Source organism: Ananas comosus, linkage group 17, assembly GCF_001540865.1.
Source record: "Ananas comosus cultivar F153 linkage group 17, ASM154086v1, whole genome shotgun sequence".
Taxonomy (NCBI): Eukaryota; Viridiplantae; Streptophyta; class Magnoliopsida; order Poales; family Bromeliaceae; genus Ananas; species Ananas comosus.
Genome location: NC_033637.1, coordinates 3,666,471 through 3,687,616, shown reverse-complemented (window position 1 = coordinate 3,687,616; position 21,146 = coordinate 3,666,471). Strand labels below are relative to the sequence as shown.

The 21,146-nt window shown below is 35.6% G+C and overlaps 3 protein-coding genes across 3 annotated transcripts; 2 read left to right on the top strand and 1 right to left on the bottom strand.

The window, feature by feature from the left end:
• Window positions 5,912-9,961, bottom strand: LOC109723592. Its single transcript, XM_020252025.1, has 11 exons — window positions 9,766-9,961; window positions 8,850-8,933; window positions 8,606-8,680; window positions 8,467-8,509; window positions 8,301-8,358; window positions 7,511-7,678; window positions 7,357-7,419; window positions 7,168-7,259; window positions 6,687-6,768; window positions 6,473-6,583; window positions 5,912-6,349 (listed from the first exon to the last, which is right to left on the bottom strand). Exons 1-11 carry the CDS (start codon window positions 9,905-9,907, stop codon window positions 6,209-6,211), a joined length of 1,059 nt encoding a protein of 352 aa, XP_020107614.1. The 5' UTR covers window positions 9,908-9,961; the 3' UTR covers window positions 5,912-6,208.
• LOC109723204 (protein RETICULATA-RELATED 1, chloroplastic) lies at window positions 11,029-16,366 on the top strand. Its single transcript, XM_020251486.1, has 8 exons — window positions 11,029-11,471; window positions 12,773-12,937; window positions 13,034-13,126; window positions 13,205-13,320; window positions 14,182-14,280; window positions 14,364-14,669; window positions 14,771-14,935; window positions 15,690-16,366. Exons 1-8 carry the CDS (start codon window positions 11,085-11,087, stop codon window positions 15,973-15,975), a joined length of 1,617 nt encoding a protein of 538 aa, XP_020107075.1. The 5' UTR covers window positions 11,029-11,084; the 3' UTR covers window positions 15,976-16,366.
• On the top strand, window positions 17,148-19,884 carry LOC109723274 (pentatricopeptide repeat-containing protein At3g46610-like). The gene has a single exon (XM_020251596.1). It carries the CDS (start codon window positions 17,514-17,516, stop codon window positions 19,773-19,775), a length of 2,262 nt encoding a protein of 753 aa, XP_020107185.1. The 5' UTR covers window positions 17,148-17,513; the 3' UTR covers window positions 19,776-19,884.

Below are 21,146 nucleotides of genomic sequence, written 5' to 3'. Positions count from 1 at the left end.
ATAATAAAGTTTTAGCTTAGCAAAAATTTAAAAATAATTACCAGAAGGGTCTCCATACATATTTCATTTTTTTTTTTCAAAAAATTATATTTTTGAGAAATTCACTTTAGTATTTCATGGTTTACGTAATTTTTACTTCATTACCATATAGTTTAACTTTCTCATTGATTAAACGAAAAAAATTAATGGATGAGATAACGGAAAGAGAAAAATAAAATCACAGAATAGTAAAGTTATATACTTTAAATTGTAGAGTACTAAAGTAAGAAACGGTAAACCACAGGGGATACTTTAAGTTTTTTCTAGATTATATTATTAATCCATTTATATTGAGGAATTAATCAACAAATATTAAGATGGTGTATGAGTTGTGAGGATACACCAGGTCTAGGGAATGACTTCTCGGACCGGATTTAACTCTGTTCACGGCTAACCGAGGAGTGGGTCTCAGACTCTCAGTTCCATTCCGGTTCGCCCGACCGGGTTTGTTTAAGGGTTTCGGAGGTCACAACACGGGTCGGGTTTGGGTTTCGATCCACGTGGATAAAATATCAAGGGTTTTTTTTTTTTTTTTTTTTTTTTTTTTTTTTTTTTTTTTTTTTTTTTTTTTTTTTTTGATCGCGTTATTTACATTAGAGGCTCTAGTTGCTTCTTTTTTATAACTAAGTTCGTACTCCTTATTAATGAAAAGGAGCTTGTTAATTTTTCTTAAAAAAAAAAAGTTATAATTTGCTATTCTTTTATTTTGCTTTTTTTGTCGCGAGATACTCTATTCATAGAGTAGCAAAATTATAAGATAGCAATGCAGTACTCTGTGAAATATAATGTTAAAATAATATATATATATATAGTATCCTGAGTCGCTATGTTATCTTATGAGTACAATCGCCTTCATACTCATAAGTCGTTTTTGATAATAGAGCTTCCGAATTAATGATCCATATCGTTAAACGTTATCTAGAGCATTTAAAATTTCTAGAAATTAAATTTTACAATTTTTTGACATCATTTACCTTACGATTAAAAAATCACAAAATTAAAAAATTTTAACCACTGGTATGGAATACTTGTTAATTTAACAGTGTAAAAGAATCAGAATCGATTGAATTTTTGATAGAAAATTCTATTCATTATCTAGATAAAGATCAATAACTCTGATCTTAAATTGAAGGATCAAATCATCCATTTTTAGGACGTTGTTTTATTTCGACTGTTTATTCTATATCCATTTGATAGACTTTATTATGATTTCGAAAAATTACAAAATTTATTTTCTAGAAGTTTCAAATACTTTAGATCGTATTTAATGGAGTGGATCGTCGATTCGGGAGCTTCATCATCGAAAACAACTTATGATCGAGTATGAAGGACTTTATACTCGTAAAAATATAGTAGCCCTACTCTATATATCTTCATATATTTCAATATCTATAATTTATATGTTAGTGTTCTGTACTTTATATGTTTTATAATATAAGCACACCGTAGTTAATGATCGATTATTATGGTACGATAAAATAAAATTCACTAGAGAATAACAATTAAAGTACATGAAATAAACCACAAGATAAAATAAAAGGCAAAATATAAGAACAGTTATTATACTGTTTGGCTGTGTTTGGTTCGGAAATAAAGGGGAATAAGTTCTTATTCCTTCTTTTGTTTCTAAACGCTATATTTGATACCCAACAACAGTAATTTTCAAATTTCTGAAATAAACTAGTATAAAACTGAAATTACTATTCCACTCTTTTTTTTCTGAACAAGCTTGTTCCCAGATTGAAACAAGATTAATAAAGTCTAAATTTAATTTTAATTATGATATTAAATTATTAATTAATGTAATTAATACATTTAAATTATTATTTATTACTTAAATAATAAAATAATTAATTAATTTATTATTTATAATTAATTATTAATAATTTAATGTATTTATTCATAAACTAATATTTATTTATTGATCAACCATTAATATTTCTTTTAATCTAATTAAATTTTTTTACTAGTTATCTAGTTAAAATTATTTACTAACTAAGTAAAAAGTTAAATTATTTTTTATAATTAATTAATTAATTAATATATTTTTATTATTTTATACAATATTCATAGCTAATAAATTTATTTTTAAGTAATATTTTGATGTTAATTAATTAGATAAAATAATTTTAATTTAAAATTAAAACTCTTATTCCTCTTGTTCCAATCTAATCATCAAAATATTATTTATTTTATTCTTGCAAACAACCCAATTTTTATCAAAACGCGAAATTGATCTAGTCCTGCTTATATCCGAACTTATACCTATATTTGAAATAAGTAATTTTTATTTATACCGGCCCGAACCAAACGCAACCTTTGATATTATATTTTGGTTATCTCTTTCGAGAACTATCATCCTTACATAGCGTTGGAGAAATTTTGGCCGCTGAGGCAGTAGAAAATTGTTTACATCTGTTTTTTATGGTTTAATTGATGATTTTTTTTTTTTTTTTTTGGTTGAATTAGTTTTTCCTTGATGAGAGATTTATGGGTACTGTACCATAACATTACTTGTTTATATAATGATGCATGGTACTGTATGTTTATTTTTTTCGCTTAGAAAGAAAGATAACATATTATTTGTTTCGTCTATTATTTTTAAAAATAAATTTAGTTGAATATTTAAAGCAATTAGAGTTTGAACTTGAGATCTGATCAGGTATTAATTATTAAACTCTTTTCCGCGTATGCACATTGATTATCATTTTGAAATTGAGCTTAAATTTGATATTGAAATCAAGATCAAGTTTTCCTGAATCGAAACATGTGTACATGTGATTCACAAAATACTTTTTTTTAATATAGAATAATTAATTGGTTCAGTAAGCTTCGGTTAAAAGTACCATTCAAAGTCAATTTTCATGTTAAATCTAGGCATAAATACACTTACCCTTCTTGTGAGATTTTAAATTTTGATAATGAAAATTTTTTTTTATCCGTTACATTTAAGTCGCTAAACGTCACAGTACATCTTCTAATTATACCTTAAATTAAATTTACAGGTTTGTTTTAGCAAAGATAATAATAGTGAATGAAATTTCGTAATTATTTTAATTAAGTTTAATTAACAAATGCTCAATAATTATGCACACTGAAATATAGTTGTATCCGTCACGTTGAAAACGACTCATACAAACTAATGTTAATATACAAACTAATGCATTTTTGCGATGCGTGATAATAGACTAGTAAAGCAAGAGAAACTTTGTAAGGTACCCACAATGAGGAGTGCATTTTCTCTCCAAAGATGTTAGTTATTTCAACATGCAACAACTGTAGTTTGACTTTTTCTTTTTTCTTTTTTTTTTTTGAGAGGACAATACCATGTTACTGCTTTATGTATTTTTTAAAAAATAAACTTAGCTGAAAATCTAAAACAACTGTACTTCAATTTTAGAATTTCGGATATCAACCATTAAGTCTTTTATCACTTGCGCTAGGAACGGCCGATAAATATAGTTTGACTTCATTAGTTACTTCTCGGCTAGATACTCATTACGGTTTTATTTTTTTTACATGGTATTTGTTTTTTTTTTTTTTTTTTTTTTCTGAAAGAAGGATAATATGCTAGTTTTTTATTTATTTTTTTAGAAATAAATTTAGCTGAAAATTTGAAAAAAGTATGCTTCAAACTTAGGACCTTCGGTATCAGTCATCATATCTTTTGTCACTTGCGCTAAGAACGGTCGGTAACTGTAGTTTGACTTCATTAGCTGCTTCCCGACTAGATGCTTACTATGGTTTTATTTGTTTACCTAGTATTCCAACACACACTGTTATTTTTCTAAATGCCTATGCAGTGGCAGAGAATTATTAGAGGGTGTTAACGAAAAATGTTATTAGTGTTTGGTTTTATATACATAGAGCCTGTCCCTCTCAGGCCAAGCAGATTCCAATTTTATGAAATGTTTATGTAGAATGTCTATTTTATTGTCATTTTACCTCAAAAAATAAAAGTTCGATGGGAAGTTCTATTTACATGCAACTGTGGGTTTGTGTAAGCTCTTTATTCTTGAAAGAGAAGGGAGATGCTTTGGGTCTTCCACAAATTAAAGGTTTCTTATAAGAGAAATTATTGTTTGCACCTCAATTGAACAAGTTATATATATCCAACTCTATCTCCATCAGTTATATATCCACTTTGAATATCCACCGCACTACCAACCATACATAATACAAATGATAAAAAATTTGATAGTTGATATCTGAGATTCCAAATTCGAAACTTGACTGTTTTACATTTCCAACTAAGTTCATTCCATATAAGTAATCATTCAATATTAATGTGTCAGGCCAAACAAAACTACAACTGTTTAGAGTAATTAATTGATACATTCTAAATGAGCTTTGAGATTCAAATTTAAAGGTGTGTGCCCTAGATGGCTCAGACCATCTTCTTCAACAAAAGGAAAAGAAAAAAAGAAAATGGGGAACCAAAGCAGTACTTTTATGGACAACTGGGTGTGAGGTGGGTGAGGATTCATTCCCCAAAGTTACAAAGGAGCCAAAAAAGGGGACCAAGAAAATAGTGCCAGATAAATTAACTACAGGTTCCGTCTCTCAGAGACTAATCCAATTTAGAAAGCACTTAAACACGTTTCTCCAAGAGTTATTTATTCCCAAAGCAACATGAGCTAAGAGGGACCAATGAAATGCTACCACATCTATTTACTAATTGTTCCATATCTCAAAGGCTAATCCACTTTAAAAGCATTGTTTACTCTAAAGAAAATTGAAGTCCATGGTAGTTTCTTATTCATTGTTCTTTGGTTGCTCATCCCTTAAATAATTTGGAAAGTAATTCTTTTTGAGAGGAGTTCCTAAAATGATTTTAAACTTTAGTTTGATGAACAAATGTAACTAAAGCATTAAAGGACACTAGGTCCTGAGTTGTGGGACTATGGATAAGAACACAAATATGAGTAAAAGCTTTAACATTTTGGACCAAATCAAAAGAACTATCCGGTAACCCTAGCACACAATATGATCTATATATAAACAAGCAGACCATCCATGCTGCTGTAATAACCAGTATCTATGTATGCATATATATATATATAGAGAGAGAGAGAGAGAGAGAGAGAGAGAGTCTGGTTATTATGCTATCAATAGCACCAAAGCTTATAGATACCAAGTTTTCCGCTGTTAGATCTAGCTCTTTGAGCATTTTCACTCGTTAGATCATACTATTTAACCAACCACCCACTCAACTCTAGAGTACCACTATCATCCTAACTGCACATCCTTCTTTCCAAAGACCGAAAATCTAATAGCACCAATGACTTGATACTATTAATAATACAGTAGCCTAGTTCTCTCTCTCTCTCCATACATATATATATGTGTGTGTGTGCGCGTGTGCGCGCGCACGTGTATGTATGTATATGTATATGTATATGTATATGTATATGTATATGTATACATACATACGAAAAAGCTTCTTCGATCGGCAGACCCTCCAGTTTCTGAGTCCCAACAATAAACATCATGGAATGAAGAGCAACCAACGTGGTAAAGGCCAAATAACTCCCAACAAGTTGTTATTGTCCAAAAGATTTCTTAAGTGCGATAAAGGAGCAAATGAACTAACTTCCTTTAAAAAAAAAAATTGTGAGCAAATGAACTAACTTCCTTTAAAAAAAAATTGTGTGTGTTGGGTGGAGGTTAAGAAGTAAACAATGTTTCAAATGTATCTCAAATTTATTAAAAAAATCCAAGTTTCATCCACAATTGCCTTTGAGGCTCTCCTTTATCATCACAGTTCACATCAAACTGCACCAATAGTAAGACTACACATCCAATAACCCTAGCACATTATATGATCTAAATTCCAGCCATCAGAAGGAAACAATAAATAGCACAACACTCATCATAAGAGAAATCAAGAAGCCTATTATTAACAGAATGAGTTAACATAAAAGTTACAGTAATAGTAGATTGAGAGGAGAAGTATCATTCATCTCCTTTAGTTTTGTTTGCAACATGGATGCTATTAAAGATGAATGAGCAAGAGATAGAGTGAAGGACAACAATGGAAATTATGTTGAGAATTAGTAGGATTGGTACATATAAAGAACTAAAAGGAGCCAACAAGTAAGTGTTTCTTCAATTTCCAAGAAACAAGGAAATCCGAAGTCGGCGTACCTATGTGTATATTCTCCAAAATCTACTCTTTGTATGTTACAAACCTCGCAATATCATGAAGTCCCGCCTCCCTGTAGCATTCCGCAATACGGTCTACTACTTCATCCCAAGTTCCCTCAATTGATGCTAAATCCAGTAAGAAAGCAGCTTCATCCAAAGCTACCTGCATTAGAAATATAATTTCGAACGAAAAATGAATTAATAAATCAAAGAGCTTTCTTGGAATGGCTACATATCACTACATTTCCAGTGTATAAGGATATGGGGAAGGACTTGGGTTGGCCACCTGTTCAGGTGCTTTTCCTTTTTTGAGATCTTCTTGCTTGCCCTCTTCGGTCACTTTCTCCTTTATAAATTCAATTTGCTCATCCTCCCACTGTGCAACCTCAGCAATGTCCTGAGGAAATGAAACAATTTTATGATTAATTTCCAGTGAACATATGAGAAAAGCATTTACAACAAATTAGGAAGTGTTGTTTCCCCAATAAGAGGAGTCATACTCGGTATCTACGACCTAGAGTCCACCAAGGTGATTTCAGTGCACCGCGGGCTGCATCTTTGGCTTCAAGTTTACGCCCAATCCTATAATGCCAGAACAAGCAATGAAGATGAGCACAGTAAACAAATTTAGTAATTATGCGGTCACCAAATTCTTACACATCCCTGAAAATTACAGAGATATTTTCATATATTCCTTACATCTCTATCTATATTCACATATCACTATAATATCTGAATGTCATATTGTGCCCTACAAGAATTTAATTTCTAACTTATACAGCTTTGCACTTACAATCATGCCCCTCTCCGAAAACTTTACAACACAGAAATATTGAATGACTCCCTAGCTTAAGATAAGGTTATTTTGTAAGATACTGCACTTTAAAGGGGTCTAGATGTTACAGGGGTAGATATGTAAAAGATGATATTGCAGGGATACACTAAAAGACCCGAAAATGTATTGTTAAGGTGCCCACTAACTTCAGCAAAATCTCTGCATAGTGCACAAAAGGCCGTCCAAATCCTGGAAATTGGTTCCTAGTATAGAATTCTCCAGTAACGAGTGCAGAAACCTATATCAGTTGAAGCAAAAGTGTTGAATATTATGGAAGTTCATTATGTAATTTTCCGCAAGAGGCTTCATAAACAGTATCATTAAGTATTGCTAACATGATCTCCTTTATCCAGATGCCGTGCAACTTTTCTCTCTATAACATCTGGGAAAAGTCCAACCTGAAATGAAACATGGATTTTCTTAAAATAATATGGCCTCTACTACGTTACCTCTACTCTATTAACCGGCAAGTGGTTTAAAGGTTTTAACCTTCTTCAAGATATAGATATCCAGATCAGCAACTTGCGACTCTTCAAAGTCGCCCCTATTGTAAAGCTTTTTACCAGCTTCAGCAGAAGCATTCCATAATTCATCGCTACTTTCTCCAAAGTTGCTGGCATCTGCCTCAACAAGGATTCTATGAATGTATTGATCAACCTGTTTCATTTAGAAGAAGATAACTTTAGGTGACTACTATTTAGCACAAGACTTTTATAACCAAAGCTTACTCTAAACAAATAAAGTTGTATAAGGAAACATATTTTGGACCTACCATTTCTTGTTTCCATGTAGAGCAATGTAGCCACAAAAAATCTCAACCAAGATATAACTTTGGCTACATTACACTTTTCGTCCTCAAACTATGAGGCACGTGACACTTTGGTCCTCAAACTTTAATTTATTATAAATCTAGCTTGAAGTTTTTGAATTGTTGCAATCAAGTCCTACAACCCACTTTAGTTGATTAAATGTTAATGTGTCACTAATGTGAAGGTGATGTAGCAGTATTGTACTTGATGACATGACAATAACTAAAAGGTCACATCACTTTCTCATCAGCGGCACATCAATATTTAATTAACTAAATTGGGTTGCGTGATTTGATTGCAACAAATTACAATGTTTGGAACAGAATTGACGACATGTAATTGCTTTGAGTGTGAATGTGTGATTATGTGAACACATGAAATCAACAAAATTTTGAATAAGATGTTTGCGACAGATACAAACAGAAGCAAAACAGTAGGGGTTTTCCTTTTGCTCTAAATTGTTGTCTTACATTCTTTGCCAAAAGCCAGAGACCATTCTTACGAACTTGCACGACTGGCATCTCCATCCTAGGAAAAAGCAAAAGCAAAATACTTTCAATTAAAGATCTTACTTAAAAAAATGTTCATTAGGAACCAATATTTGGAGGAATAAAGGTAAAAAAGAATACAAATTACCCAGGTGGAGCCGTTGGCCACCTTAGCAAGGATGTTAAAGTACCTAAACCATGCCAAGTAATAGGTCAAACAGTAGTAGCAAAGCGTAGTTTAGATATTGCTAATCTACTTCTGTTAATTAAATATGAGCAGCCCAAACCTGATGGACTTTCTGATAGAGGAATGACGAGTGGAATCAATCCTTCCCTGGCTCCAGGAGATATAATTGCATCGCCTATCAAGGCAGTAGATCAAAATGGTCCGCCACAAAAGAAACAATAAATGGCCCACTATATTTATCTCAGCAGGATTTCAATGCATATCAACCAAGCAGCAAAATCATTGTAAATATCCCTATTTTATGCTGGAACAAAGCAGCCAGCATCGGTGTAAGAAAAGCGTACCTCGTGCTTGGAGCATGTTCAACAAGCAATGAAGATGCTCAGGAGGTTTTGTTGCAGCAATATCCTTGATAAATGTAATATGATCTGCATTTCGTGCCAAAAACTGTTAGACATATATTTCATGGACAACCAGAAAAAATTTCCTAACATGAGTTCCAAACAAAATATTGTTACACCTCAGTACAAAAGCATCACTGACAGGCTTAGCATCCCAAATATCACACCACACACGATGCAGCACAAAGAGGAAAGAGCAAATTGTTTTAATGGAAGAACGTATAAGATATGCGAATGGCAAGAAAATTGCTAGACTTAAGATCATACAAATATACGATGTAACATGAAATTTCGGCAGTGCTGGCTGTAATCTAATCTTCTCACATGAACGAAAGTCGGTTAAATTTGACGAAATACATATTCATAGAAAAAGCGAAAGAAAACTTGGTTTAACAAGAAGCGTGCCACGACGCAAGAACTGTCCCGTTGGGTGGTGCCGTGCCAGGGCCTATATGGTATGCAAGTAACGGCGTGTCGTGCTGATCGCAAAACTACTAACTTCACGCCGACATGCCTTGGCACGATTTAGGGGCGTTTTTGTTTAAGACCACCTCATCAAATCATCTCTTCAAATGTTTTATGATTACGTATTTCTAATTGCTGGAGTTCCTCACTATTTTAGCTAAAATTCTCTAAATTTGGGGTAAATACTAGACTCGCCCCGAAACTAAGCCTCGAATGTCATCAAATTCGTTCATGCAAATGCATAGACAAATCTCAAAATAGATAGCTCAACAAGATCTCCATAGTATATCCTACTAGTTACATCAAGCTTAATGGTTATTTGGATCCATGAAATCAAGGTCCAAATCACAGAGAGAGAGAGAGAGAGAGAGAGAGAGAGAGAGAGAGGCGTCACCGGAGGTGGTGGTGGTGGCGGCGGCGGAGGCGGCGGCGGCGGCGGCGGAGGAGGAGGATGAGCATCGGACGGTGGGGATGGATCGGACGCGGAAGGATGGGATCGCCGAGGCGAAGGCGACTCTACTCGCCGCAACCCTCATCCTCCGTGAGTGTGTGTGTTAATGCTTCGCTCTCTTTTTATGTTTGTTTTTATTTTTATTTTTATTTTATTTTCTGGGTCAGGTGTGTGTGGATTTGGAGTAGGGAGGGAGCCTGCGCGCGGACTCTCAACAATTCGGTGGCTAGGTATATTAAATAAAAATTTGAGAAATATATCAAATATTAAATTATTAACTAATATATTTATACTATCTATATCTATACTATATATAAAAGTACGTATATTCAAATTTGCGTCTGTTGATAGGCCCATTTTTTAGCGAAAAAATTAGCGCCCATTTTTTTTTTCCGTACGAAAAATTTTAAATATAAGAATAAAAATAGAAATAGAAATAGCAATAAATACGTAAGTTCTCTATAACAGATTACTGATGTGAAAATCTTAAAATATAAATTTTTCTATTTAATTTCAAAAGTAAGTTTTCTATAAGAGATTACAGGTGTGATAATCCTATAAAAGATATTTCCTATTTTATTAAAAAATTATTTCCTAACAGATTTTATTTTTCTATTTAATTTCAAAAGTAATTTTTGCATTAGAGATTATTATTAATTATTATCATTTAAAACATATCTTTCTTAATAACGTGATTTATTATTTTAAATTTTTTAGATACATATTTGACAATCATATAAAAATATGGCCTAAAATTAAAAAAAATTTAAAAAAATTATAACTTGTTCTAATAATTATTACGTGCATTTGCACGTACATTTTACTAGTATAAATATAAATAGTGAATAAAATTTAAATAATCAATAATTAATAACTAGTAATAATTACTAAATAAACAAAACAAATATAAGAGGTATTGTAAATGCTCGGGGTCCTGTTTCGAAATGACCCATAGTTGAGTAGGGTTTCACGACAATTTCGCTTAAAAAAAAAAAAAGAAGTAAAATGAGTAATGCTAAACATACCCGTAATTACCAATTATTACAAAATTACCACAACAATCCCCTCCACGCTCCCGTCTCTGATTGGTCCGACCCCGTGGGCCCCAGCAAAATAGAGGGGCCGGCCCCGGCAAGTGGACCCCCACCTCACCTCCCCCGAACCCGATAACGCACGCGTTCACAAGTTATAAGAGCGAGAGAACGAAGATAACCAAAACCCTCTTCTCCTCCGCAGCGAAGAGAAATCGCGAGGAGCGAGCGATGGGTTACCACGCCGTCCTCCACTCCGCCGCCCCTCACCCTCTCCTCGCCATCCTCCGAAACCCTAACCCTAACCCTAACCCTAACCCTAGCTTCCTCCCTTTCCGCCGCCCCTCCCCCTTCGGGGGGAACCCTCGCCTCCGCAACCTCACCGCCTCCGCGACGCCACCGGGGGCCGTGGAGCGCGACCCCCGCGACGCGCTCGAGCGGTGCTTCTTCATCTCGCCGGACTCCGGCCCGCCATCCTGCTCCTCGGCGGCGGCGGCGGCGGCGCCCTCCGTGGCGCCGTCGCCGGTGATGAAGGGGGAGTACGGCGCCTTCGGCGCCGTGACGCTGGAGAAGTCGAAGCTTGATCTCTCCAAGAAGTCGACGAAGTCGAGCCCTGAGGTATAGTGGGGCTTCGTTTTCCTTTAGGTTTTCATAATAGTAATATGTATAATCTCTTTATGCTATTATATTCCGAACATGTTGGGCTTTATAAGTTTAATTTGAGATAAGGCGTCTTCTTGATGATTAATCATTTGTTTTAGTGGTTAAGAATTTCTAGTAGGAATTGGATTAGGAAGAATAGGGGAAGGCACTCCTATGTACCTAGTATTAACTTTGTAGTTGGATTTAGTCTCCATACGATTTTTGGTAAATATTGGGTTACTATGGAACACTGAGAACTGGAGGAAAATATATATAATTAATCATGATTAGGTAATGACGTTGGAGGACTATGTCATTAGTGTGAAGTGGTAAGATTTTTTTAGATTTCTAGTTTAGGTTTTTTCCCCCTTAAATTAGGTTCCAGAGTTAAATAATGCAAGAAATTCAAATAATTTTTGAGGTAGAGGTGATAAGCTGCTTTTGTGAAGTTGAAAGTTCCAATCTTAGGAGTGGAAGTGGGTAGTTGTTATAATATTATTGAGGAATCATTTTGAAGACAGATCATGCAGTGAAGGGTGTGGAGAGAAGCATTTCTAGTCCTTACTGTTATTTCTCTCTCTAGGCTCTATTGCCTTTCCTAGCCACAACCTTTTTTTTTGGGGGTGGATTTATAGATGAGATTGGATTGCAATATGAAGACATACTTGAAAATCGGCATTAGTCAATGCATTATTTCCATGCGTAACTGAGTTGTTCCTTTGGTTGGAATTTGTTTTAGGAGTTAATAATTTTCTTCCATGCTGTCTTCTATTAAACGCGTATATGGCCTGGCTTTTGGAATAGCTCTGTACTTAAGAAACAGAATTTAGCAGTTTTGCAAACAAAAAGAACTAGGCCTTCTGACTTTCATGAGATTCTGAGAAACCAAATGGCCTTATGAAGCCTGAAAGCAGAATCTATAATTTCAGTTGTTCGCTTCCGTTGGTAGGTGAAAAAGTGTTGAGGGGATGCTAATGTAACCCTGGAGGCTTCTATAAACAATTTTACTCCGTGGCAGGATTCCCGTAGAATCTCCTGCTAGGTTAATCAGGCCCTAAGTTCTTCTTGTCCTACTTTGATATAGAGAATGCAGTTCCTTCAACTTGGTTTTCTTTCTTTCTTTTTTTGTTTTTTTTCTTGATGTTACTTTACACTGTTCTAGGGCATATGTTTTGTTATTCTAATCTTCTTTTTTGTATTGATGGATTTGGAATGGTATTTCCTTTATGACAAAATTTTGAAGTGGGTTTATGGCTTTGTTTATTTAAATGCTGCAGACAGCAATCGGTGGGGGTGGTGGAGATATCGGAAAGAAGAATTTTCATGGTGGGGGCGATGGGGGCGATGATGATGGCGATGATGATGACTATTTTGGTGACTTTGATGATGGCGACGAAGGAGATGAAGGCGGGCTGTTTAGAAGACGCATCGTTCTTCCAGAGGTTGGCAATTAATTATATACTAAAATTAGAACTGTGGGCAGTATTGTTAGCATTACAAAAAAATTTGAGTTGCCTATTTTTTCCGTGTCTTTGCAGCTCTTTGACAGGAAGTTTGTCGACGCTGTTCTTCAGGAGTGGTACAAAACCATGGTCAATTTACCTGCTGGGCTGCGGCAAGCTTATGAAATGGTACAGTCTCTTTTTCTTTGAGTTTATCAACAGCCAAATGTTATTCTTATATGCAACTGAATATTCAATACTTTCAAGGGTTTGGTAAGTTCTGCACAAATGGTACGATTCTTGGCAATCAATGCAAGGCCGACGACATCCAGATTCATTTCTCGAGCTCTTCCACAATCCTTATCCAGGGCTTTCATTGGAAGGTAGTTTCTTGAGTCTGTGGATTGCTGTTATACATATGTTTCTATATTGGTTGCTTGAATATTCACGCATAGGTTGATTACTGTATTTATTCAATCCCCTGTAAGAAATTGTTTTCTATGATGTGATATGTAAATCTAATTTTTGTGGAGCTTTGATATGAGAACTACTCTCAACCTGTCGAAAACATTCTTTGAACTTATTTCATCAGTGAAACTAGGTTGTAGAGCTGATTGCTGCTTATACTAATAAATTGGTTCCCAATATCAATTGGTTGTTTGCTTGCTTTGCTGGATTTATTTTGATTTGGTGCCATAAATATCTCATGGCAATTAATCAGAAATCAGGTTACTGGTTTACTCATTTGACCTTAGTTATTTGTTTTGGGATCTCAACTTCTACTCATCTTTATCCAATTTCAGTAATGTGTACATAATTTGCTATATGAGCAAATGCATTCTTATAGCTGCAGTCTTTGCCTTAAAAAAGAGTCGACTGTTAAATGCTTTCTGTTCTGCTGAAGACGCGGTTAAAGAAAACCTTTACATAGTTAAGTAATGCATCTATTTGTGATGCCTGTTGTGTCCACTAAAGTTGTGTGCTATGGAAGTCATATTTCTTTTATTATATCTTGCTGGTTCAGATTAAAAGGAACTCTTTTTATTCTTATTGCAATTGGAAATTTTAGCTGAAAATAGTTATAACATCTGATCTGATTTTCTGCTGCTTAATGCTGATTCGGTATTTAGCCGCACAGTATGTAGAAATAGTGAAACAAATAATGCCTGAAGAATTACTTGTTTCTTCCGTTACATCATTATGTAGGTGATCTTATTTTTATCGATCTTTCTTATAATTTGCAGGATGATTGCTGATCCGTCTTTCTTATATAAAATGCTCCTAGAATCAGCAGCCACTCTAGGTTGTTCTTTTTGGTGGGAGTTGAAGAATCGCAAGGACAGGTATCTGTTTTGTCATTTTATGGACGCAGAGTAGCGTCTGCTGTGCCTTCTTACTTATTCTTTTTCTTTTTTGTTGGATTCAGGATTAAACAAGAATGGGATTTAGCACTCATTAATGTTCTGACAGCAACATTCTGCAATGCATTTGTTGTTTGGTCAATTGCACCCTGCCGTTCATATGGGAGTACATTCCGTTTTGACTTGCAAAATACAATACAGAAACTCCCAAACAATATTTTTGAGAAGAGTTATCCTATGAGAGAATTTGACTTGCAGAAAAGGATCCACTCCTTTTTTTACAAGGCTGCAGAGTTGTGCCTTGTTGGTTTAACCGCTGGTTCCATTCAAGGTGGTTTGTCAAAATTTGCGTCCAGTAGAAAGCAGGGGAGGTAAGTAAATGCATATTGTCTGTCATTTTCCGTCTTAAATTATTTCTATTTGTAGAAATTCCTATGTAGAGTTCTTTTTACACTGATGCGTTGTTTCTTAGGTTATCTGTGACCATTCCTTCTGTTAGCACCAATGCTCTTGGCTATGGAGCTTTCTTAGGACTCTATGCAAACTTGCGCTATCAGATGTTATGCGGACTTGATCAAGCTTTGTTCAACCACTTTGATGTACTTGGTGTGGCTCTCTTTTTCAGCACGGCGCTAAGGTCAGATTTATAACTATTTATTATTGTTGTCATGGTTCAGATTTTTTATTTTATCTTTGCAAGTGATACTATCTGATAGTTATTGCGAAATGAGGTCAAGGTAATGTATCCTTTCTGGCACATTTTGATGGGATTAGAGGGTTCCTGACAAACTACTAAATACATCTCGAGTAAACTAGTTTCTACAGTTATGTTACTCATTGATGAAGACATCGGCTTTTGTATCCGACAAGTTGGGGAAATGTCCTTAATAGTTATCAAGCATTTCCTAGCATTTTTAATGAAGTTTAGTATTCAAGTGATGGGACTGCTCTGATTTGCTGTAAGAAAGGTTAAATTTATCTTATCAGTCTTCATCTGAGTGTTATTATGGTCTTTTCCTTTGAATTCATTACCTATTATATTTCATGCAGAACTGTTAAGCTTTCCCGAATTGCACAATCTCCTGTTATAGATCATTATGCCTCAATTGCATTTGTTCCTGCACTTGGTTGTCTGTAGGGCAGTGTATTCTTTGATCATGTTTCTCTTCTCTCCCTAGCAGGTCTAATAAAAAGCCCCAGACAGGGGGTGTTATTCCCTTTTCAATGTCGAACATGGCATTTGCTGTAACCTTTGTTTATATTTTGCTCTTTGGTATCTGAAAATTGTTTATTTGCCACTATGGGCATTGCTAATTCTTTTTTCTTAACTTTATTCTTTTTTATTAAATTCTACTGCTTAACTCTGTTCCTGTTTCATGCACATGGCACAGAGTAACGAATGTTCAGATAGGGGAGACATCAAGACTTGCTTGGCTGGGAGTGGAAGCCGATCCATTGGTGCAGTCGGAAAATCTATTGAAAGCATATAACAGACCTTCTAAAGAGGCTGATATCGAAAGATCATCAGAGTCAAAGTGGTTCATATCTAAGAATGCTGTCATTTCCGGTCTCGGATTACTTGGTATCAAGCAGGGCAGTGGGGAAACCGAGACGGCAACTCCAAAAGCGCGCCGAAAGAGAATTGTCCGGAAAAAGGTGAGCACAAGTTCAGAGTAGCGGCTGATGCTTCGCTTCCGTTGGAAACAGTTTTGTATGCAAGGTATCGTAATCTGCTACGTAAGATTACTGTGACAAATGTGAATGAGGAAGGTCCTTTTTTGGTAATTTTCGAGCGACCGGCGGGATACAGCGGGAGGAACATGAATTGTAGTTCGATGAAATGTTAAGGGTCTAGGCTTTAGGAGATCATCAACCTTTTTTTTTCCCCTCATTTTCTGGTCATTAATATTTGTTAACTGTTGGTTCATCCACTTTGCTGTTATTCATATGCCCTTTCTATTCTACTCACGTTTTCTCTTTTTCGGCGTGGGGGATTGCGACTTGCTTGGAGTGTTACACATTAGTGCTAAAAATGGCTATATAAGAACGGAAATAATTTTTTCTCGCCTCTTTGTTTTAAAAGCTTATTACTTACGAATTATGAATTTTCTCATGTTGTAAATGTAATAGCTGGTGATTATGCACTACCTTCTCATGGATGCTGTTGAGCAAGTTTTAAAACTCTGATCTCGAGTGTTGAATGCAATTTATTTGAGATCTTCCTCGGAAATATTGTTAGATATTCGCTAATCCTAGTCGTTATCTTGTCCAATCTAGACCCCAAATCCTGCTGCTTGTGCCTGGGCATCGAGGCATCGAGAGGGATCGGTTTGTCTATAATCTGAGGCGCAGAATTTTGTTTTATTTTTAAATAATTCTCTTTATTGTTGGTTTCTTTTTCTTTCCTATTTTTGCCTCTTTCTCGTCTCTCACTCTCTCTTGTCTCTACTCTTTTAACTTTTCCCTTAGTAAGCTCCGTCCAACAATTCGCTTGAAATAAACGGGTCAATTTGGCTTGAACCCGTTTAACTGGTAGGTCGTGTGTGGGACCAGCAACCCATTCCCATTGGTACAAATTTTTTTTTTGCCTTTTATTTTACTTGATTATTTATTATTTTTACTTTTTTTTTTTTGGTTATTTTTACTTTGTTCGAAAAACAATCTACGTTGTGAACCATTCCCATTCAAGCTGGGCGGAGCCGGGACCTAAAAGGGGGCCGAACTCGACATGCTCTTCGGGCTCGAATCAAACCAATTTCGCGTCCGCATGCGAGCGAATGGGACGGGCCGCATAAAGCACTAGAGCGACGAGCCTCGTTATTTGCTGAGGGAGCTAGGATACCTGCGGCCCTATCTCTAGATTCTAGAAAACCACAACAAAAGAAAACACAAGCAGCTCCTCCTCACCGCCCCTCATTTCTCCTCGCAGCAAACTTGGATCTCAGCTGTTGGGTTCTCGCGTCCAGTAAAAGCGCTTTCTATTGGATTCTCCAGCTCCTGAATGGTGGTACTTCATCTTCATCTCTGCCCCAAATTACAATCTTTAGACACTTCCTACTCGAAAGGATCCTTTTTGGGGACAACCTCTACCTTCAGATTCTGATAAGTTTTGTAGTTTCTGAATCGCACTATTTACCTCCATATGATGAGTTCTGTAGTTTACTTTATCTTCTTCTCTGTCAATCTTCACTTGTGTGCATAAACCCGGTTCCAAAATGCAATCTTTGAACGCTTTCTATCTGAAAGGAGCTACCTTGGGTGCAACTGCAACCCATTTGGATTCTGATGAGTTCTATTCACATGCTCTGAGGAAGAGGAGGAAAAGGAGATGGTTTTGTGGCCGCGGCGGCTGTGCCCAAACAGTGTCTGTTTCATGCAATTTTGGTGGATTTAGGGGATCAAGCAGAAATTGCGGTACTCAATTTATCACTACTTGTCCTAAATTTAGCTTGTTGGATAGAAAAAAAAGTCCTTTGAGTAGGTACTCTGCTACGGTTTCGGCACTCGAGCAAGAAACTGTAGGAAATGAACATCGCAGAGGGGGCCCAGAATCCAAGGGTTCCACGAACAAGGAGGTTAGCTTGGATATATTGAATGATGTTGGAAATTGTAATATTTTTTATCAAAAAGAAGAGGAAGGAGAAAAGGTAATGGGCCGTGGAAGGAATGATCGTAGTCGTGCGGCTGAATCGATTGAGAAAGAAAAGGTCGATGTTCGGGCACTTGCGTTTACTTTACGGGATGCTAAAACAGCAGATGACGTGGAGAAATTGTCGAGGAGTTTGGAGAATTTGCCTCTCCCTGTTTATTCCTCCATGATTAGGGGCTTAGGGTCGGATAAGAGATTGGATGCTGCATTTGCTATTGTTGAATGGTTGAAGAGGAAGAAAGCTGCAGGCGGTGCTTCCGTTGCTCCGAATCTGTTCATTTACAATAGCCTTTTGAGTGCAGTAAAGCAGACCGAGCGGTTCGAGAAAGTGAACGAAGTCATCGAAGATATGAAATCGCAAGGAATTGTTCCAAATATTGTGACTTACAACACTTTGATGTCCATTCACTTAGAGCAAGGGAAGCCCCGTGAGGCCCTCGATATTCTTGCCCACATTGAAAATTACGGGTTATCTCCCTCTCCTGTCACCTACTCTACTGTCTTGCTAGCTTATAAGAAGATGGATGATGCGAGAGGCGCGATTGGGTTCTTTGTCAAGTTGAGAGAGAAGTATGAGAAGGGAGAGATTGGGAGAGATGCGGGGGATGATTGGGAGAATGAGTTCTTTAAGCTCGAAAAATTCTTGATTCGTGTGTGTTACGTCACGATGCGCCGGTTGCTTGTAAATGCAGAAAATCCGACTGCCGACGTGTTAAATCTTCTTAGTTGTATGGATAATGCTGGAATAAAACCTGATAGAGCGGACTATGAGCGGCCAGTGTGGGCGTGTACTCGTGAAGACCACTATACCGTGGCTAAGGAGTTGTACAGAAGAGTAAGGGAGATGGACGGCGAAATCAGCTTATCAGTATGCAACCACGTGATATGGCTCATGGGTAAGGCGAAAAAATGGTGGGCGGCTCTCGAGATCTACGAGGACTTGTTGGATAAAGGCCCAAAGCCGAATAATCTTTCATATGAATTGATCATTTCTCACTTCAATATCCTACTAACTGCTGCTAGGAGAAGGGGGATTTGGAGGTGGGGGGTTAGATTGCTTAACAAAATGCAAGATAAAGGTCTAAGGCCGGGGAGTAGGGAGTGGAATGCGGTCCTTGTCGCCTGCTCAAAAGCATCAGAAACAAACGCCGCTGTAGAGATATTTAAAAGAATGGTGGAGCAAGGAGAGAAGCCCACTGTACTCTCTTATGGTGCTTTACTTAGCGCTCTCGAGAAAGGGAAGCTCTATGAAGAAGCACTTGCGGTATGGGAGCATATGTGTAAGGTGGATGTTAAGCCCAACTTACATGCCTACACAATCTTGGCCTCGATCTTTATAGGAAAAGGAGATATTGAGATGGTGGATTCGATTATCCGTGAAATGTTATTGGCAGGGATCGAACCAACCGTCGTTACCTTCAATGCAATAATCAGCGGATGTGCTAAGAATAATATGGGGAGCGCGGCATTTGAGTGGTTTCACAGAATGAAAGTGCGGAACATAAAACCAAACAGAATTACGTACGAGATGTTGATTGAAACTCTCGCGAAGGATGGTAAGCCAAGGCTTGCATATGAGATGTACTTAAGAGCTTGCAATGAGGGATTGAATCTTTCTTCGAGATCATACGATGCTGTAGTAGCGGCGTGCCAAGCTTACAGTATCAGCATAGATCGAAATGCTATGGGTCCGCGGCCGGTCGACAAGAGGAAGAACATCATGATAAGGAAGAACATGTCGGATTTCTGCAACTTCGCCGATCTTCCGAGGAGAGTAAAACCTTTCGATGAGACGGAAATCTACAGCACATATGTGCAGGAAAGATAGTAAACTAAATTGTACTGTTGTATGTATATCACAAACCTCAAATTGTAATTGCTATTATTATTATTATATTTACAATTCTAAGTGGAAATCCATTCTCTAAGTTCCTCTATTGGCATTTGCACAGTTTGCCGTTGTTATCAGTAATTGTTAAATATAAAAATATTTAAACACCTTTCTCCATCAGTTTAAGTTTTTAAAGAAATAAAGACTATTTCGAATTATTTAACATAGTAGGAGGTTCTGAATTCGAGTCTTATATTAGTGACCTCTAAACTTTTGAAAAAGTTTCTTTTTAGACTTATTATTTTAAAAATTGAAAATTTCAATTGATGAAATATAGTGAGTGAATAAGGAAAGAATAGTTGTCTTACGTAAAATATAGTATCGATAATTTAAATTGAACAAATTTCAATTCATTTTTTTTTTTTTTATCTAATCACGAGATAGATGCAGTTCACGGACTTTACAATAGCTGTAGGCTACAAAAGAATTTAAAATTTAAGTTTAAAATTTTGAAAAGTTTAAGTACCATTCCAATTTTGAATTTAAGTTGGAATTGAAATTTAAAATAAAAATACGTGTAAAAATTAAGCTTATATTGGAAATTAAATTGGAAGTTAAACTTAGAAATTATAATTTGAATTAATATATGGTTTCAAATTGTAATTCGTAGAGAGTGATTTTCTTTTGGAAAGATAAAAATAGAGATTTTGGATACAAACACGTATCCACGAAAGGAAAATAAAATATTTTTATTCCTGCTCAACATGAATCCGTTAATATATCCAAATTTAAATTCAAATTAGTCTAAAGTTCAAATTTAAATTTGAACTAAAAGTATGCAAATTTTAATTCAATTTTTGTTTAAAATACTTTATTTTGAACCAGAAATTTGACTTTTTAATTCAAGTTTGATATACTAAATCAAATTTAATTTATAATTTGAGCTCAAATTTCAAATTTTATTTAGAAATTTATAACTCAAATTCCAATCATATAATTGAATTCCAAATCCTCGTTCAAATTGAAATTAGAATTTATCAAACTTAAGTTTGAAAGTCAAGCTTTTGTTTGAGATTAAATTTAAAGCTAGAAATTGAAATTTGAATTTAAGTTTAAATCAACAATTTGAACTAATTTGAACTTGCAGAGAGTAATTTTGACCAAGATTTAGGGGATTCATGGTTTAGAAATTTTTTCTTTTTAAAAGAGCAAGGAGAGATTTTAGAGAGAAACGAGTATCCAGAGGAGGAAAATAAAATTTGGCATGCCATTTTTTTTTCCCATCCAAAATTGAATTAATAACTCAAATCACAATCAAATTAAAATCCCAAATTAAAACTAATACAAAAATTACAATTGAATTTGAAC

Coding starts and splice junctions, on each gene's coding strand:
- LOC109723274 (XM_020251596.1), top strand. CDS start 17,514: ATGCAATCTTTGAACGCTTTCTATCTGAAAGGAGCTACCTTGGGTGCA.
- LOC109723592 (XM_020252025.1), bottom strand. CDS start 9,907: ATGAGGGTTGCGGCGAGTAGAGTCGCCTTCGCCTCGGCGATCCCATCC. Junction 8,510..8,605: donor TCTATCAGAAAGTCCATCAG/GTTTGGGCTGCT, acceptor GGCATGGTTTAG/GTACTTTAACATCCTTGCTA. Junction 6,584..6,686: donor CTCTAGGTCGTAGATACCGA/GTATGACTCCTC, acceptor TCATTTCCTCAG/GACATTGCTGAGGTTGCACA.
- LOC109723204 (XM_020251486.1), top strand. CDS start 11,085: ATGGGTTACCACGCCGTCCTCCACTCCGCCGCCCCTCACCCTCTCCTC. Junction 13,321..14,181: donor TCCAGGGCTTTCATTGGAAG/GTAGTTTCTTGA, acceptor TATAATTTGCAG/GATGATTGCTGATCCGTCTT. Junction 14,281..14,363: donor TTGAAGAATCGCAAGGACAG/GTATCTGTTTTG, acceptor TGTTGGATTCAG/GATTAAACAAGAATGGGATT.